The sequence below is a fragment of the Trichechus manatus genome, unplaced genomic scaffold (genome assembly GCF_000243295.1).
Source record: "Trichechus manatus latirostris isolate Lorelei unplaced genomic scaffold, TriManLat1.0 scaffold00042, whole genome shotgun sequence".
Taxonomy (NCBI): domain Eukaryota; kingdom Metazoa; phylum Chordata; class Mammalia; order Sirenia; family Trichechidae; genus Trichechus; species Trichechus manatus.
In genome coordinates, this window is record NW_004443978.1 from 8283839 (window position 1) to 8302990 (window position 19152).

General features: G+C 46.1%; 1 protein-coding gene across 1 annotated transcript in view; it reads right to left on the reverse strand.

Moving 5' to 3' along the window:
- The window catches only part of SLC24A3 (solute carrier family 24 member 3), a 658266-nt gene that overhangs the window by 8568 nt on the left and 630546 nt on the right, over window positions 1–19152 (reverse strand). The window contains exons 14-15 of the mRNA XM_004376430.2: window positions 16093–16207; window positions 14926–15038 (exon numbers count right to left, since the gene is read on the reverse strand). Of these exons, the coding sequence (XP_004376487.2) occupies window positions 14926–15038; window positions 16093–16207 (228 nt within the window). The remainder of the gene's footprint in view (window positions 1–14925; window positions 15039–16092; window positions 16208–19152) is intronic.

Sequence of the window (19152 nt, forward strand, 5' to 3'; positions counted from 1 at the left end):
CTTTATTTCTTTTTCTAGCCTAACTGCTCTAGCTAGGACCTCCAGCACAATGTTGAATAAGAGTGGCGATAAAGGGCATCCTTGTCTGGTTCCCGTTCTCACTGGGAATGCGTTCAGAGTCTCTCCATTTAGGATGATGTTGGCTTTGGCTTTGTATAAATGCCCTTAATTATGTTGAGGAATTTCCCTTCTCTTCCTATTTTGTTGAGAGTTTTTATCATGAATGGGTGTTGGACTTTGTCAAATGCCTTTTCTGCATCGATTGATAAGATTATGCGGTTCTTTTGTTTTATTTATGTGATGGATTACATTGATTGTTTTTCTAATGTTGAACCATTCCTGCATACCTGGTATAAATCCCACTGGTCATGGTGAATTATTCTTTGGATATGTTGTTGAATTCTATTGGCTAGAATTTTGTTGAGGATTTTTGCGTCTATGTTCATGACGGATATTGGTCTATAATTTTCCTTTTTTGTAGTGCCTTTACCTGGTTTTCTTATCAGGGTTATCCTGGTTTCGTAGAATGAGTTTGAGAGTATTACATCCTTTTCTATTCTCTGAAATGCTTTTAGTAGTAGTGGTGTTAACTCTTTTCTGAAAGTTTGGTAGAATTCTCCAGTGAAATCGTCAGGGCCAGGGCTGCTCTACCACAGTCCAGGGACTCTGCTGAGGACTGTGTTCTGGCCCTAATTTCATCACCTGTCTCCTGTCTCCTTTTAGCACCTATGTGAGGTAGGATGCGCAGTTCGAATCTACCAGCTGCTCCTTGGAAACCCTATGGGGCAGTTCTATTTTGTCCTATAGGGTTGCTATGAGTTGAAATCAACTTAACGGCAATGGCTTTGGGTTTGCTTTTGGTGAGGTAAGATGTGTTTGGTGCCATCTAGCACTGGAAACCCTCTCCAGACTAAAGCCACTTGCCTCCCCTCTGGGACCTTCCAGTTGAGCCAGGTGGCGGCATTCTCCTCTTGCCCACCACTCCTCTCTGATTCCTGACAGAAGACCATTTGCCTCTCCAACCTCGCTGGTCCAATCACTCACTCATGCTGACCTCTTCCTGCCTTTGCCTGCGTCATGATCTTGCCTCCCCAACTAGTCCAAATGCTGGGAGGGCCGATGCCTGGGTCTTGTGGTTTTCCTCTTTCCACACAGTGCCTAATTCTCCCCTGACTCATTTCTACACATTGTGTGTTTAGATGAGCACTTGCTTCTGATGATGAACATATGTATGGTGTGTGTGTGTGTGTGTGAGTGCATGTGCAGTGCATGTGTGAGTGTACGTCGTGCATGTGTGTACGTGCATGTGTGCATGGTTTGTGAGTGTGTGTGAGTGGGCATGTCTGTGTTTGAGTGAGTGTATGAGTGAGTGTGTGTACTGGGAGGCAATGAGACTGGGTAGGAAAGGGCAAAAGTGGAGAGGTGGATGGGGAGACACCATGGTGAGGATTGGCTTCAAGGTGATTTTTGTAAATAAAGTAAAAGGGAAGCAAAAATTATTTTAATTGAGGCATAATTCACGTACAGTAAAATGCACAGTTCTTTAAGTGCACTCTTGGATGAGCTTGAAAAATGCACGTACCCACGTAACCCACAATTCAACGAGAATATAAAACATTTCCATTGCCCCAGTAAGTTTCCTTGGGGGCAGCAAATCTAACTCAACCCCCTCAAAGACCTGGTTTTAAAGACCTAGTTTTTTGAGACATGCTACACCAGACAACAGCACCAACCCCCATGTCTCTGCATTACCTTTGAGCTCCAACCATGCAGAGCCTTGAGCTAAACATCCTTTCCTCCTGCTGCCTAAGAGGCAAGGCACACTACATGCAAACGCAGGACATCCCCATAGCAATGCCAGTCAAAGAGGCGCAACTCAGATGGTTCCGTCTGGACATTTAACACTGTTTTTATTTCTTGCCTTCAAAAACATGCATTTTAATTCTCCAATTCTCTCTCGGCGGTTGTTGCAGAGGAATAAGGAGGCCGGCTGCTTCCAAAGTTGGCAGGAATTTAGCCCAGAATGTGTGGATATTTTTAGTGTGGACGCACACATACAGACCTGTTTGTACCTAATTTAACATGCATATTGGTTCTTAAAACAGTGCCTTGAAACCTACAGCGTTTGGAATGCAAATCCTTCAGCTTCAAAGATTCGGACTTTTCCCATACTACAGCTTCCAGTGATCTCTTTCCATGGCTTGAGGTCAGTCCCACCCAACCAGTGAACTCTTTTAGGAAAAATAAGTAGATCCTGGATTTTTGCTAATTTTAACACTTGTTTGGTCAGAGGTTCCAAATGGATCTGCCTAACCCTGGCTTGGAAATCCTGGTGGCGCAGTGGTTAAGAGCTACGGCTGCTAACCAAAAGGTCGGCAGTTCGAATCCACCAGGTGCTCCTTGGCAACCCTATGGGGCAGTTCTATTCTGTCAGATAGGGTCGCTATAAGTCAGAATCGACTTGACGGCAACAGGTTTGGTTTGGTTTTTTTGGAACCTTGGCTTTAGGTTGTATAGTGTTACTGGGTGGGAATCTCTTTCCTTGAACAATTACATGCGGTAAGAGAGCAAACAAGCCTACAGAAAAGAAGCAATTTAATGGCAGCTCACATCCCTAAGTCCTTTCCTTTCCAAACACTAAACCGGTGGCAACATTGACTCTGACTCATGGTGACCCCATGTGTGTCAGAGTAGAACTGTGCTCCATAGGATTTTCAATGGTTGATTTTTCAGAAGTAGATTGCCTAGCTTTTCTTCCAAGGCATCTCTGGGTGGACTCAAACCTCCTCCAACCTTCTGGTTAGCAGCTGAGTGAGTTAACCATTTGCACCACCCAGAGACACCTTTCAAACACTATGCGGCATTAATTCTTGTAGCACTTCTGTGAGGTAAGATGGGTTCGGTTCTCCCCATAAAGATGGAACACCTGAGACTCAAAGAGTTTGTTAAAGCACTTGGTCAAGGCCACAAGGCTGGTCAGAGGTCACGCCTGTACTCAGAGTAAGGCTCGAACTCTCAGGACTCTAAATTCCAGTGCAGGGACAAAGCCAGAGTCTTCTTGTTCACCTGCTGAGAGCCCTCAGGGCTGGCATCTGGCTTTCCCCACCTACCCTTTCTATAAGGGTCCTGGACGGATTATTAGAATTGGATCTACCAACATAGTAGATCCATCGCTGGCCCACCATGTCCCTCGCACCTTACCATTTTGGTGTGCTCCAGTCAATTCCTGCATCTGTGCCAGGTGCCTATTCTCTGAACCACGAAAGTGCCAAGCAGTTAATAGCCCTAAAAACCACTCTCAACCAGTGACTCTCAGGAGTGGGTGTATAAACACCCCAGCTCTCTCTCTCAACAATATTTTATTGTGTTTTCAGTGAAAGTTTACACAGCAGTTTAGGTTCTCATTCAACAATTTCTACACGAGTTGTTCAGTGACACTGGTTACATTTTTCACAATGTGTCAAAATTCTCATTATTTCTATTCTGCTTGTTCCATTTCCATTAATCTAGTTTCCCTGATACCTTATACTCTCATCTTTGTTTTACAGTAATTGTTGACTGTTTGGTCTCATATAGGTGATTTTTTAAAGGAGCACAGTACTTATGCGTGATATTATTTTTTGAGACCATTTGTTATTTAGCTACAAGTGATCTCAGGAACACTCAGCTCTCTTGCCCTCAGGTGACATCATGCTGAGACCTGTGCTATATGCTGTTCTTAGAGTTCAAAGTGGGATTAAGATCCTGGTATTATGTCAGGGTGGTAATTTACTTGTTAATACCCTCTGTTGGGTGTTTCTGATGGATGGCATGGAGGAGATAAGAGAAAGAGGAAAATCAAAGGTAATTTCTATTCCTTCGCTTGAACAACTAAGTGTATTGCAGTGCCATTTATGGAGATGGAAAAGATAGGATGCGGAGATGGGGAATTTATTTAAGAGGAAATACCAAGAGTTCCACTTAGGACAGATTACGTTTGCTATGTCAGCAAGGTCTCCAGGTGGCGATGTCAAGTAAGCAGTGGAACAAATGGGTCTGAAGCTCAGAGGTGAGGTCTCAGTTGCAGATAGAAACGTGGGGGTCAAGAGCACCCTCTGCTAATGTCTCCTGCCCCTTCCTAATAAACTCCTTGCCCTTGAATCCCTGTCTCAGGATTGATTTGCTTCTGGGAAATTAACTGTGACAAACAGTGAGACTCAATCAGCTTTAGGCCTGGATGATCCAGGTAAATCCTTCCTTGGTGGAGCCTGTAGGGGACTGACCCTTCCTTCCTCCAAACATCACTTCATTTTTCTGACACAGCCCCTGAAATCCGACCGTCAGGATTCACCTTAAGGGGACTGGGTGGTGTTACTGTAGCTCTCAGGAGCTCTACTAGAGGCAACCTCAAGATGAACCATTCATTGAGATATCACCAAACAATCCCCAAATTACCTGTCCAGGTCCTGTGGAGTAGAACATAGACTGGCCCTGGTAGTGACGTGCTGGTGAGTGCTTAACAACAGGCATGTGCTGGTTTACATAGTGTAAACATTCCCCCCTGGATGATTTCAAGCTACCAGTGTGACATCACTGAATGTGGAGTTGGAAGTTGTTGTTGCTCTTAGGTGCCGTTGAGTCAGTTCTGACTCATAGTGACCTTACACACAATAGAACGAAACACTGTCTGGTCCTGCGCCATGCTCACAATAATTGTTATACTGGAGTCCATTGTGGCAGCCACTGTGTCAATCTATTTCATTGAGGGTCTTCCTGTTTTTCGCTGACCCTCTACTTTACCAAGCATGATGTCTTTCTCCAGGGACTGATCCCTCCTGATAACATATCCAAAGCACGTGAGACGGAGTCTCGCCACCCTTGCTTCTACATCCAGCATTCTGGCTGTACTTCTTCCAAGACAGATTTGTTCGTTCTTTTGGCAGTCCATGGTATAGTCAATATTCTTTGCCAACACCATAATTCAAAGGCATCAGTTTGTCTTCAGTCTTCCTTATTCATTGTCCAGCTTTCGCACACATATGAAGCTATTGAAAACGCCATGACTTGGGTCAGGCACATCATAGTCTTCAAGGTGACACCTTTGCTTGTTAACATTTCAAGGAGGTCTTTTGTAGCAGATTTGCCCAATGCAGTGCGTCTTTTGATTTCTTGACTGCTGCTTCCATAGGTGTTGATTGTGGATCAAAGTAAAATGAAATCCTTGACAACTGTAATCTTTTTGTCATTTATCATGATGTTGCTTACTGGTTCACTTGTGAGAATTTTTGTTTTCCATGTAGAGGTGTAATCCATACTGAAGGCTGTGGTCTTTGATCTTCATCAGTAGGTGCTTCAAGTCCTCTTCACTTTCAGCAAGCAAGGTCGTGTTGTCTATATAACGCAGGTTGTTAATGAGTCTTTCTTCAATCCTGATGCCCTGTTCTTCTTCATATAGTACAGCTTCTTGGATTATTTGCTCAGTATACAGATTGAATAAGTATGGTGAAAGGATACAACCCTGACGCACACCTTTCCTGATATAAAGCCATGCAGTAACCCCTTGTCCTGTTCAAACGATTGCCTCTTGATCTATGCGCAGGTTCCTCATAAACACAATTAAGTGTTATGGAATTCCCATTCTTCACAATGTTATCCATAATTTGTTATGATCCATACAGTCGAATGCCTTTGCATAGTTAATAAAACACAGGTAAACATCTTCCTGGTATTCTCTGCTTTCAGCCAGGATCCATCTGACATCTGTAATGATATCCCTCATTCCACGTCCTCTTCTGAATCTGGCTTGAATTTCTGGGAGTTCCCTGTCAATGTACGTTTGAATGATCTTCAGCAAAATTTTACTTGTATGTGCTATTAATGATATTGTTCAATAATTTCCACATTCAGTTGGATCACTTTCTTTGGAATAGGCATAAATAGGGCTCTCTTCTAGTCATTTGGCCAGGTAGCTGTCTTCCAAATTTCTTGGCATAAACAAGTGAGCACTTTCAGTGCTGCATCTGTTTGTTGAAACATCTCAACTGGTAGCCGGTACAATTCCTGGAGCCTGGTTTTTTACCAATGCCTTCAGAGTAGCTTGGACCTCTTCCTTCAGTACCATCGGTTTCTGATCATATGCTACCTCCTGAAATGGTTGAACGTCGACCAATTCTTTTTGGTAGAGTGACTCGGTGTATTCCTTCCATCTTCTTGTGATGCTTCCTGCGTTGTTTAATATTTTAATAGTTTAAGAGCTGGAAGAGGTGCACACAATTGCTTCTTGTGAGCCTGTTCTAGCTGGTTCCAGAACCTGTTGTCCCTGGGGGCTGGGGCAGGATTTTTAGGAAAGGGAAGACTGGTCCTGGCAGCTGAAGTAGTGTTCAGGTATTGGGGACCTGATTTTGGAATGAGTGCTAAAAATGGTGGGAAAGAAAGATGTGGGAGGCATCTCAAACCAATTGGTCCATTGAGTCATTCCACACAGGCCTCTGCTACGTGCTAGAGAGGTCAAGTTGAGTAAGAGATATTTCCTGCCCTCAGAGTTAGGGGAAGGCACTCACATCAGAGATTATAGACCCATGTGATTACAGTGGCACTAAATTTGGCTGGCGGTAGGCTTCTCAGAGGAGGTGATAGGTTGGCTGAAAGAGCTGGCCTTAAAAGAAGGGCTTTGGAAAAAGTCCTTGATACACTTGGCTGCTGTCCTTCTTGAAACATTCTCCTGGCTCCACGGACCCACTTTCTTCAGATTCTCCCTCTTTCTGGTTGACTGCTCTTCAGTGTTCTTTGCTAATTTTTGTTTTTTCCCCTACTCAGGGTGTGGTTCTGAGTTCTCTTCTTTTCTCTATTTACATGTACGTCCTTGATGAGCTTTACGCTTTATGTGCCGTTGACACCCCAAATTCATTTCTGCAACTGAGACCTCTCCTCTGAGCTTCAGACACATTTGTTTCACTGTTTACTTAACATCTCCACCTGGATGCCTCCTGGACATAGCAAACTTAATCTGTCCTAAGTGGAACTCTTAATTTCCTCTTAAATATGATCCCCATCCCCCTATTCTGTCTTCCCCATCTCCATAAATGGCACCACAATACACTTAGCTGTCCAAGCAAAGAACTAGAAGTTACCTTTGATCTTACTTTTTCCTTTATTCCCTCCATGCCATCCATCAGCAGATCTTATCAATTCTCCCTAAACAGAATCTTCTTTTTTCTCCCCCATCTATACTCTCACCACCTTAGCCCAAGTCACCATTAGTCACCATAGCTTCTTAACTCACCCCTCTCTTAAACACTTGCTTTCTTCTTATGCATTCCAAATAGCATCAAGTATGATCTTATATTTTAAAGCAAATCATGCCAATACCTTGCTAAACTTCTCAATGGCAGTTAGAATAAAACCCAAACTTTTCACAATGGCCAACACAATCCTGGGTGACCAGCCCCTTGTTTGTCACAACTCACCTCTCCATTAACAATCCGTTACTAGCTGATGTTAAATCAATTCCTACGTCCTACTGTTTTTTTCCTGCAGTCTCTTGCTCAGCCTTCTACTGTTCTCCAGCCTTACAGCCACTACTGAGGCAGAGTGACTTGTTGGTCTCAAATCCTCCCTCCCCTGTAGTAGGGTTACATGTCCACATCCTCTCCATAGCCTCATTGTGGGCAGAGGTATTTCCTTGCTTCCTGACTTCAGGATTGGCCATGTGATATGCTTTGGCTGATGCGGTATTAGTGAATGTCGGGGACTGAACTATTTGGCTGGGCCATGATTCCTGGTATTGTGTGATTTTTTATATGTTGTAAATCCTTCCTCTATGAAGTTAATGAGGGAGGATGGGTGGCAGTTGTGTTAGTAAGACAGGACTCAATCTACAAGATTGGATTGTGTCCTGAGGCAATATGTTGAGATATAAAAGAGAGAAGTGAGCAGAGAGATGAGGGGGATCTCATACCACCAAGAAAGCAGTGCCAGGAGCAGAGCATGTCCTTTGGACCTGGGGTCCCTGCGGGGAGAAGGTCCTAGTCCGGGGGTACATTTATGAGAAGGCTGACAGAGAGAGAAAGCCTTCCCCTGGAGCTGACGCCCTGAATTTGGACTTTTAGCCTACTTTACTGTGAAAAAATAAATTTCTCTTTGTTAAAGCCATCCACTTGTGGTATTTCTGTTGTAGCAGCTCTAGATGATTAAGACAGTGGACTTCACATGAACACAGGTTTGAAATGTATTTGCATAATTATGTGTGGCTTCTTGTACTCCTGCCTTTCTTCATGAGAAGAAGGTGTCTCTGGAAGTCCTGGTTCAAGGAGGATGAAAGACACATGGAGTAGACCCATCTGAAGCTTGCAGCCAAGCCTAGATCTGCCAACTCTGTCTACCCAGATGCCTGAATGAGAAATATATATGCTAACTGACGTATGCTACCAAGTTTTAGAGTGGTTCGTTACACACCATTATGGCAGTAATAGCTGACTGACACAAACTACTTTCTCTTTTCTGGATTACCTTCCAGTCTCACTCATCGCATGCACCTCTCCTGGTCCTCTTCTCGTTCTCAGACACATCCCACCTCAGTGTCTGCCTAGAATGCTCTTTTGCCTTCCATACATGACTCTCCACATGGCCGGCTCCTTCTGTCAGTCATGACTCAGCACCGAACTTACCTCCCTGTCCACCCAATTCAGAGGGACACCGGCCCCCACTCCCCGTCTCATCCCCCATCTCATTGTCTTCATAAGGCTTTCACTTTCCACAAACCAGTCTTGTATGGCTCCAACCATTTGCCATGTAGTTGCCAGAATCCTCTTTATAAAAGGCACATATGATCCCACCACTTCCCTCGAAGACACCCTTTATTCTTTCCATTACTGTGGTTTATAATCCCTTTTACCATGTGGCCTCTCTTTGTCTCTGATTTAATTTTTTGCTACTCACCCCTCTACTCTCCAACTCCCCACCCCTCACCCTCTACCCTTCATCCATAGGTGCTGTCCTTGGCTCCTTCAGTGTATCAAGCTTTCTAGTACCTTGGTTTTTTTATGGGCTGTTCCTTCTGCTTAAAAAAAAAAAAATCTTCTCACCCCTCTCTACCCTATAATCTCAGATTCTCAGAATAAGAATCATTTCCTCTCAAGCATTCCAGGCACTCCAGCAAAATTATACCTCACAAAAAAAGACCAGACTTACTGGTCTGGCAGAGACTGCAGAAACCCCAAGAGTATGGCCCCCAGACATCCTTTTAACTTAGTAAGAAGTCACTCCTGAGGTTCACCCTTTAGCCAAAGATTAGACAGCCCAATAAAGCAAAGAGAGACTAAATGGGCACACTAGCCCAGTGGTAAGGACTAGAAAGCAGGGGACAGGAAAGCTGGTAATACAAGCCCTTAGTAGAGCATGCGCCACACTTTGTTTGGGAATTGCTTGTTTAACTGTTCATCTCCTCCCACAGGCTGTGATTTCAGGAGCCCAGGACTGTATCTGTCTTGCTTATTGCAGTATCCCCAACCACAGTTACCATCTTAGCACACAGCAGGCATTCAATTAATGCTTGATCAGAGAAAGAATACACTGGGCAGAAGGTGTGGTTCACCTCTTCTTTATATTTCTGTGGACTCGGGGGCCAGGACTCATTGGTGGGCTCTTGCATCAAAGATGAAAAGACTTTCTTTTTCCCTCTGTTGCTTCTCGGGTTTATTTCACATTTCTAAGTCCTAGCTTAGAAATCTGAGTTCTTCCCTGGCTTCCTGGAGCCTGCCTGGTGACATGCTTAGTTCTGTTGAAGCACACAGAGCAGCTTGCTCATTGCCAGAATGAGAAGGAGCGCTCATTTTCTAAACATTGACTTTTAGAAGTATTTCTTATTTCAGGCACTTAATCAGGCAGCTGGCTTCTAAGCAAGCCACAAATGCTAAGAAATGTCAAAACCTGTAAAACTGCATTCACTGCTTACTGCCAAGTGCCCGAACATAATATTATGCACGAAACAGCTGTCTTGATTGTAATTACCTGATAATTATGACTTAGAAATTCCATCCCAACGAGATGGAAAAATTGCTTCAAAAATGTCAGCAGCCTGTTGCTAGGTCGGGAGAGGCCGTTACACCCGCCCGTGCAGCTCAGTTCTGATGTCAGAGACACAGAAGGTGTCATGGGGTTAACACTGTGATAGATGGAAGGGACTCCTGAATGTTCTCTCAGAAACGAAGCCTCACTTGCAGGAAAGCAGGGGGCATTCATGAGGGCAGACCAAAAGGCCTGCAGCAAGCAAGCCTGTCGGTTTGTTTTTCCGTGAACCTGGAAATCTTTTTCCAAATGACTTCTCTGTATTGGTAGGAGGCTACAGAACCAATGCGTCCAGATGAGGCTGGCTTGTCGGGCTGGCCCCTGAGGATACCTGCAGAAGGTGGGCACATTCCCGGGGATCTGGACAAGAGGATGATTCTCATGAAAGCTGCCCACTGGATCACGATCCAGAAAAATTCCTCCAAACCCTCAGATGGAAAGCCACTGGAGAAATACCACTTACCAGGGTCCAGGACAGCTATTTTTTAGCTGTCAGAGTGTCTGGGGGACTTTTAGAAAGGGAATCTGGGAGTCAGGAGCTCTCTTCCCTTCTAGTTCATTCTCTCTTTAGATAAAGTTGAAGAGGTCACTTTAGCCTTAATAAGGAAATCTTGTCCTCTCTTCTGACAAAGATGCAAACTGGGGGATAGAGCCAGTCTAAAATCCCACCCCAATGATTAGCTCTCGTCCTCCGGTGCCCCCCGCAGTGCATGCGCTGTAGCTGTTGGTGCCATCTGCTCTTTGCAATGGTGCCCTTCCCTCTCCCTCCAGTCTTTGGTGCTTTGGGGACAGAAAACATCTCAGTGTGTTCTCTCTGCCCCTTTCTGGCTGTGTAACTTAACCTCTTTGTGCCTTGGTTTTCGGATATGCAGAATGGGGATAAGAACAGCATTGCACTTAAACACTCTGCCTTGCTTAGGAGCCCCCAGCTGGTGTGGTCCCTGCCTAGTCTCCTGATCTCTACCACCCTGCAGCCTCACTCATCGCACGCACCCCTCCTGGTCCTCTTCCCCTTCTGACACCTCAGTGTCTGCCTGGAAGACCCCTCTCCCTAGAATACTCTCCTGCCTTCCATACATGGCTGGCTCCTTCTGTCAGTCAGGACTCAGCACAGAACCTACCTCTCTGCCCACCCAATCCAGAGTGACACCTGCCCCCACTCCCTGTCTCATCATCTTCATAGGCATTCACTTTCCAAAATCAGCACACTCCTGTGTTTGTTCACTTATGTATTGTCTGTCTCCCCAACAGATGTAAGCTCTAAGAGGGAGGGTCTCATCTGTCTTGCTCACTTCTATATCCCCTTCACCTCTCCATGTTCCTAGCACATGGAAGGTGCACAGTAAGCATTTGTTGAAAGAATAATGCCTTGCCTTCCTTAGCTGTTGCAAGGATTAGATGGGCCATGGGTTCGTGGTGTCCCCACAGTGCCTGGAGCGTAGTAGGTGCTCAACGAACATCGCTATTCTTATTGCTGTTTTGTTTGCTCCTCAGCTCTCTTCTCGAAGAAGCCTATTCACATTCTTCTCTGCTTATGTGTTCCCTCCCCAGTTGAGGTGAGGCTGATGGAAAAGTTAGAATCCATCCATGCATCCATCCATGCATCCATCCATCCATGCATCCACTCAACAAACACTTGTTGAGTGCATTCTAAGTGCCAGGCACTGTGCTAGGCACAGAGGAAACAGTAAATGAATAAGATGAGCACAGTTCTTACCTTCAAGCGGGGAGGGAGACACAGACAAAACAGCAAAGATAAGCACCTCGATGGGAGCTATTAAAACACAGAGGAGTGACACCTGACCCAGGCTGGGGAGTCAGGGCTGACATGTAAGCTGACACTTGAAGGCTAAGCTGGTGGAGGAGAGGGCAGGAGCACCAGCAGGGGCAGCTGTCACCTCATCTGAGAAAGCATGCCCTCTGCAACCCTGGTGGGGACAGACTTCAAGCCTGCAGCTGACCTATCTGGACTTCAGCTGATGCATTTCTTTTTCCTGATGTTTTTACTCTATATCCATAGCATAATAAACTTCAGCTATGAGTGTAACCTGCTGTGGAGTCATACGAGTACTGGTGAATCACTGAACTTGAGGCAGGCTGTGGGACCCCTGAAATATCTTCCTCATAAGATCTTATTCCAGGAACACAGAGCCCAAATCTTCTAAAATAAGTATGCCTTCTCCTTGGCACTGAAATACCTTACTACCTGTCTGCTGACATTCTAGTCTGTATACCAAACTTGTGAATTTGGATGATGTGTGTCAATTAATAAGAGCTTGATCACCTCTGGAAGCACCCCAAAATCGCACTCCTGGGCCTGCAGAACTTAGAAAGATTCTCTGGAGTTATGTGACCGCCCAGTGGATGACAGCCTTTCAGGGCCAACCAGGATATTCCTTCAGTGCCTCTCTCTTACATGCATCACTGAACATGTAGAAAGCTGGAGCGAGTACACAGATTTAGCACAAGGGCCATGAATGAGAAGGAAACAAGGGCTGTCGGGCAGATCCTGTTCGGTGTGTGTGAGTCAGGGGAGCTGGAAAGGTAACCTGAGTGAGGTGGCAGTTGAAAAAGACTGGGAAGAGGGGATATCATTTTGAAATGAACCGGGGGATGGAGGGTGTGAGCATCTGAGGCAGAGGCGTCTGAAGGAAGAAAGACACCAGCTGGAAGCGCAGGGAGTACTTCGGCGACAGTTGAGTCTGAGGGGTCTAGTTTAGCGATAGTCCAATGGCCAGACAGCAAGTAGTCAAGGAGGTAAGAGGTTAGGGTGCGTGGCTGAGGGTCCTTTCAAGGATCAGCCTCTGTTGTGGATACATTTACTCTAAAATCAGCCAAGGCCAAGTGGTCCTTCCACCACCTGTCAGTCAGTCTGTTGTGCTGTGGTGCCTGGATGTTGCTATAATACTGGGAGCTAGGCCATAAGTATTTCAAATGCCAGCAGGGTCACCCATGGTGGACAGGTTTCACTGGAGCTTCCAGACTAAGACACACTAGAAAGAAAGGCCTGGTGATCTACTTCTGAAAGTCAGCCAGTGAAAATCTTATGGATCACGACAAAATACTGTCCAATACAGTGCTGGAAGATGAGCCCCCTAGGTTGGGAGGAACTCAAAATACACAGTGGCCGCAACAATGGACTGCAGCGTATCAATGATCGCGAAGATGGTACAGGACAGGGCAGCAATTTGTTCTGTTGTACATGAGGTTGCCATGAGTTGGAGCTCACTCGGCGGCAGCTAACTACAACCAGTGGTCCTTGTTCTTTGGTGTGAGGTCTAGCATTAAAACTCATGTTCCTGAATCTCACATAAAAGTCATCAAAAACATAAATTTTCTAAATCCACGTATTATATGTTTGGATGTCATCCTTTTTATTAATTGCCAAATGAGCACCCACAGGATCAGACCCCTTCCTGCTTCCCCAACTGCATCTCAGATCATGCCCCTCCTCCCTCCTTTGGCTCCACTTCACTGGACTTCTTTCAGTTTCTCCAAAGTGCCAAGTGCATTTTTTTTTGCCTCAGGGCCTTTGCACTGGCTGTACCTCTGGCTGGATTTTTTTTTTCACTTCTCCCTGCCTCAATTTCCCCGTGGCTGGTTCCCTCTCATCATTCAAATTTCAGTGCAAATTCTCCTCCTGAGAGCAGCTTTGCAGACCACTTACGTCATTACCTGACTTCACAGACAACCCAGAGTCCTCCACTCCTTAGAACACCTTCTGCTTCCTCCCATCTCCGTTTGCTCATCTTTACCTCAAGGGAAAATCCCATGAACCAAAAGCATGTGGCCTTACTGTATGGATTTTATTTCCAGTACAACCAGCTGGACTTACCTTCCCAACCTGAAGTGTCCATTAGCTAAGAAACTCTGAAGACAAGCATCATCTGACAGAATGAGCCACGATGTTTTCTGCATAACAAACACTTACAACGCATTGTGCAGATGGACTGCATTAATGCACAGTAACAGATTTAGAGATATGCCCAGCTCTGGGTTGGAGAGAAAAACTTGGACACACTAAGTTTGCTTCCTGATACAGGAAGAAATCTCGAATTGCAGTTTTTGGACTGTGTCTAGGAGAGAAGTTCACACGCGTGGAGAGGGAATGCTTTGGTGAGTCAGGAAATACCATCAACACCTCCCCAGATGAGCAGTGTCACCAACCTGCAAACCCACCTGAGGCCATACTTAGCGTTGCCTTGAGACATGGCATGGGGCCATCAGTGCTTGCACGGCTCTGTGGGGAGCCTCCATGGAACCATCCCTAGCAGAGAGGGTGTCTTGTATTTTGGAAGCTGATAATTCTTTGTGCTCCTTCCATAATGAATAAAAGTGCTTTGCATGCAAACTAAATACACTGAAGTAGGGGTTGGCAAACGATAGCCCTCGGGCCAAATCCTGCCCGCCTCCTGTTTTTGTCTAGCCCACGAGCTAAGAAGGAGTTTTAGACTTCTCAATGGTCGAAAGGAACCAGAAGTAAAATATATCATGGCATGTGAAGATGACATGAAATTCAAATTTGTTTCTATAAGTAAGTTGTCTTGGAGACAGCCGTGCCCATTCATTGACGTTTCGTCTCTGGCTGCTCTCATGCTCCAATGGCAGAGCTGAATAGCTGTGACAGAGACTCTGTGGCCCACAAAGTCCACAATATGTATGTACTCTCTGGCCCTGGGTAGGAACAGTTTACTGATCCTTTCATTAGAGTCCTAAATATCCCCACAGCCTGGCTTTGGAACGACTTGATGAGGAGAATTTATCTCCCCTCAAATTGGGCATTTCCACATCTCCTTTGAGGCAAAGTCACAGTGGCCAAGGCCGCTGAGAACAAATCTGTGTGCGCTGGATTTAAGGAGAAGCGTGGAGAAAAATACTTACGTAGGATCCGTAATCCACTGCCAGCGTCTGCAGAGCCCAGGGGAGCCCCAGGCCGATTAGGATGTCGAACACGTTGCTCCCAATGGAGTTAGACACGGCCATGTCTCCCATGCCTGCAAGGAAAAGAGGTCGCTCCATTGAGGGAGGTGACCACAGGGGAGCACGGCGGCCGCAGGCTGGACCCTCTCAGGCCTTGGGTCTGGAAGCCAGAGAGAGTTTTGCTAGTTCTCATGCTTGGTTCCCTCCCAGACCATCACCATAGATTGACAGCGATCACAAAATGCCAAAACCACATTCTATTGCAATGTTGACCTTACGTCGACCTTGATCACTGACCCAGTGTAAGTGATTCCAAAAACCAAATATGGTTCCAAAAGCTCTGAGGATTCCCTATAGAAAGGAACACTCTCCACGGTTCTGTGAAGCAGCTCACTAGCTCACTGAGTATCAACTCCCACTTCCTCTATGTTGCAGTTAGTTCCTCTTCTGAACAGTGAAGGAATATCTTTAAAATAATGTAATCAGAATTTGGTGAGGATTTCTTGAAGACACAGTGCTAAGTTTGATAGCTACACACTGTGTTTGTTTAAAACATGCATCAGCCGTATACATTCGAGCGGGTGCTGGGGAAGGCACGGCCATCTGGGGGGTCCACCTGGCAGGTGAACTGTGAGCTTGGTTTTGAAGGAAGGAAGGGGCCGCCTTACACTAAAAGCTGACCTCTGGCTGCCGCCCCTCTGAGGGGTGCTGCAGCTGTCGAAACTCAGGTATGGGGTCTGTCCTCCCTAAGCACCAGTTCCATAAAAAGGGCGTATGTTGTCCCTATCTCATAGAGCTGCTGTTAAAATGAAATGAGATAATGCACCTAATATGTCTTGTTCAGCGTGTGGCACTCAGGAAAGGTTACCTATCATTATATTTATTCCTATTTTTAATGATGGAGGGACAGTAACATAACCTCCAAAAGGGACTGTGGGCTGCTACCTAGAAAATGTCTCTGTCTTCCTCAAAGGTGGCTTGTTTCTGGCTCCTCTGTCCCCAGGAAGCCTCTGACCTACAAGGTTCTGAAGTCACCCTTCCAAGCCCGAATCCGGTGCCCCATTGATTGCCCCCAGGTAGGGAGGCCTTCCTTTCTCCCCCCACTCGGTGCCCTCCCAGAGGCCCCACCTTGTCTGGCCACAATGAGGCTGGCCATGCAGTCAGGCACGCTGGTCCCTGCGGCCAGGAAGGTGATCCCCATGATGACATCGGGAATCCCCAGAGTGAAGCCGATGACAGTGACCTGGAAGGAGGAAATGGGCCCTAAGCAGAGGTCCAACTCCAGCCTGACCTGCCCACTGGGGCCTGATGACCAAGACGCAGGAAGGGTGACACTCTGGGCATCTCTCTGGGGGGCAACGTTTCTGCTCCCCGTATTAATACAGGGGATGTGGGACACTGTGGGGCGCAGACCAAGGCTGTTGGCTCACGGGACAGGGTAGTACAGACCTCACGATTTCCAACAAAAGACTGGCTGTTTTCATTTGTTCCTTTCAGGTGTGGGAGGGAAATAGAGTTTCTGGGAAAAGGCAGCCTTGGGACAGACTATCTGAACTCAGGATGGTCCTGGGAGACCCCAGTGGATGGCTGCTGTGCTGTGCGTGGGATGGGCGCACCCTCGACAGGAGAGGCATGCTGGGAGCTTACAGGAACGGAGAGGGGCTGGACTACATCACCCAGACTTCCCTGGTCAGAAGGGCCATCGTCAGCTGACTGCTCTTCTGTCTCCCTTGAAGCCGGGTAACAACGTCATTGTCATTCTCCTCGTCAGCATCATCGTAATAGCTTACGCTCATTTAGTGCTTGGGCACAGTGCTAAGCGGTTTTCATGGGTTTTAACTTAATTAATTTTCACAACAACCCTATGGAGCGGGTGCTATTATGATGCCATTTTTCAGATGAGGAAACTGAGGCTGGGGGAAGCATGTGCTCGAGTCACATGCTGCTAGCAAGTGGCACAGGGGGATTCCAGCCGGGGCAGACAGGCTCATTCGCATAGGTAGCCCCGCATTTGAAATACAACACTGAGACCTTTCCCCCATGATGGAAATGAGCCCATTCTTGCCCCCAATTTCCACATGGGAAAGCTGAGAGGAAGGCCGTTGGTGAGACAGCGTGATCAAGGGGCCAATGGCAAGAGCAGTAAGTGAAGATGCTGGCCTAAGAGGATAGTTTGCAAGAGCCGAAACCATTAGGTCATTTTAGGACGTCACTCGATTGCCTCATTTTGTAGAAAACTGCAAGAAATGCAAACCACATGTTGTGAGTAGCACATTCTTTTCATGGGCCAGCTACTGAAAGAGATACCTATGTAGGAAACCCTGGACTTCACTCCGAAGGCCACATTGGCCTCTCCCTGGCCAGAGGTTTGGGGAATGGTTAGTTAAAATCCCTTGAGATGCCTCACTAGCTCCTTTCTGACCAGAGAATGCACCTCGTTTCTGCTCAGGATGGCCTTGGGGCTTTCTGGCTTCAGTCTCCACCGAGTGTGGTGGAGAAATATTTCTAAAATATTTCTCTTTTTTTGCTCTTAGAGGCCTTTTGTGGAATGGAGCTACACATTCCCAGGCTCAAACCCAGCTCTACTGGCAACTTTGTCTTTCCTTTCTAACAGCTCAGTCCTTGTAGGAATCAGGCTTGGCTTGACCAGACTTGACTTGGAAGGCACTGCTGCTTCAGTTGCATGCTAGCTGTTAAGATTATGGTTGGGGGTGAATCTGGAGTTGGGGGGAGTTCACTAACGAGGTGGCTGGAATTAGGTCTCCTGCCTCTCTTCGTTTTCTCCCTTAAAAGCAAACCTGTTCCTGAGTTGGTTCCTTGTGTGTACAACCCCAAGAGTGTCAGAGTAGAACTGTGCTCCATAGGGTTTCAGTGGCTGAGTTTCCAGAAGCAGGTCACCAGGTCTTTCTTTGAGGTGCCTCTCAGTGGACTCGAACCTCCAACCTTTTAATTAGCAGCTGAGCACATTAACCATTTGTACCACCAGGGTCTCCTTTCTCTCTCCCTTACTTTTGGCCATTTCTCAGGACTTATCAGTCCCTCCACCAGATGGGAAGTAGGCAAGCAGAAAGAAGGTGAACCTCAGATGAGTCAACTAGTTTGCTTGTTAGTGAACTTCAGAGAAAACATTGAGCGCCTTGCAGTCAGGGACAGTAACACTACTGCCCAGACCTGGAACAGAAAGGGAATTCAATGAATACATCAAATACAAAAAAAATTAATGAATGCAGAATGAGGGAGAGACCCCTAGCTATGTGATACAGGTTTTAAAAAACATTGTCAGTTTGCCTGTGACCTTGAAGGCGAGGGATAATTATGAGTTAATAGTTTCAGGGTTACAAATGTGCTATTGCCTCCAAATCATCTTTTCAAAAACCTTCTTAGCTCTTGAGTATAATTATCTAGAATTTATATTGTATTTCTGCTCAACACTCAAGCAAGATTAATTTAGATCTGCATAACCTTCTCATGGCTTTTAATTTCTGCCCAACTCCAATTCTACTGAGTTAGCTTTGCTCTCCAGTAAAAGTGCCATCAGAAATGAACAATGCATTCCGGAGAGCTGAGTTTCCTAAAATTACTTTGCACTGAAGACTTTTTGGAGCCACACCTCCACAACCAATGTCAATCACGGATCACTATTTTAGCCTCAGAAGGCCCTTTGAGGGGTCACTGAGTCCAATGAACACATTTTGTAGTTGAGGAAAGTGAGACTCAGATAGGGCAGTGACTATGACAGAGCGGATCATCACGCCCCAATTCTTCATGTCTTTCCTCCACGCCTTTTGCTCTCTGACTCTGCTGTTCTGTTCACTAAAGTGGGCAGAGTAGACAGACAGACAGATAGATAGCTGTTGTTGTGTTGGCTCTGTCTCACAGTGGCCTTATACGCAACAGAACAAAATGCTGCCTGGTCCTTTGTCACCCTCACGTTTGCCAGCATGTTCAGTCCCATTGTTGCAGCTATTGTGCCCATCCATCTCACCAAGGGTCTCCCTTGCCCTCTTTGGCCCTCTACTTCACCAGATATGATGATATGATGTCCTCCTCCAATGATTGATCCCTCCTGATGATGGGTCCAAAGCAAGTGAGTTGAACAATGTTCTGTTGTCATCCATAGGGTTTTCATTTCCTGATTTTCTGAAGTAGATCACTAGGGCTTTCCTCCTAGTCTGTCAGTCTGGAAGC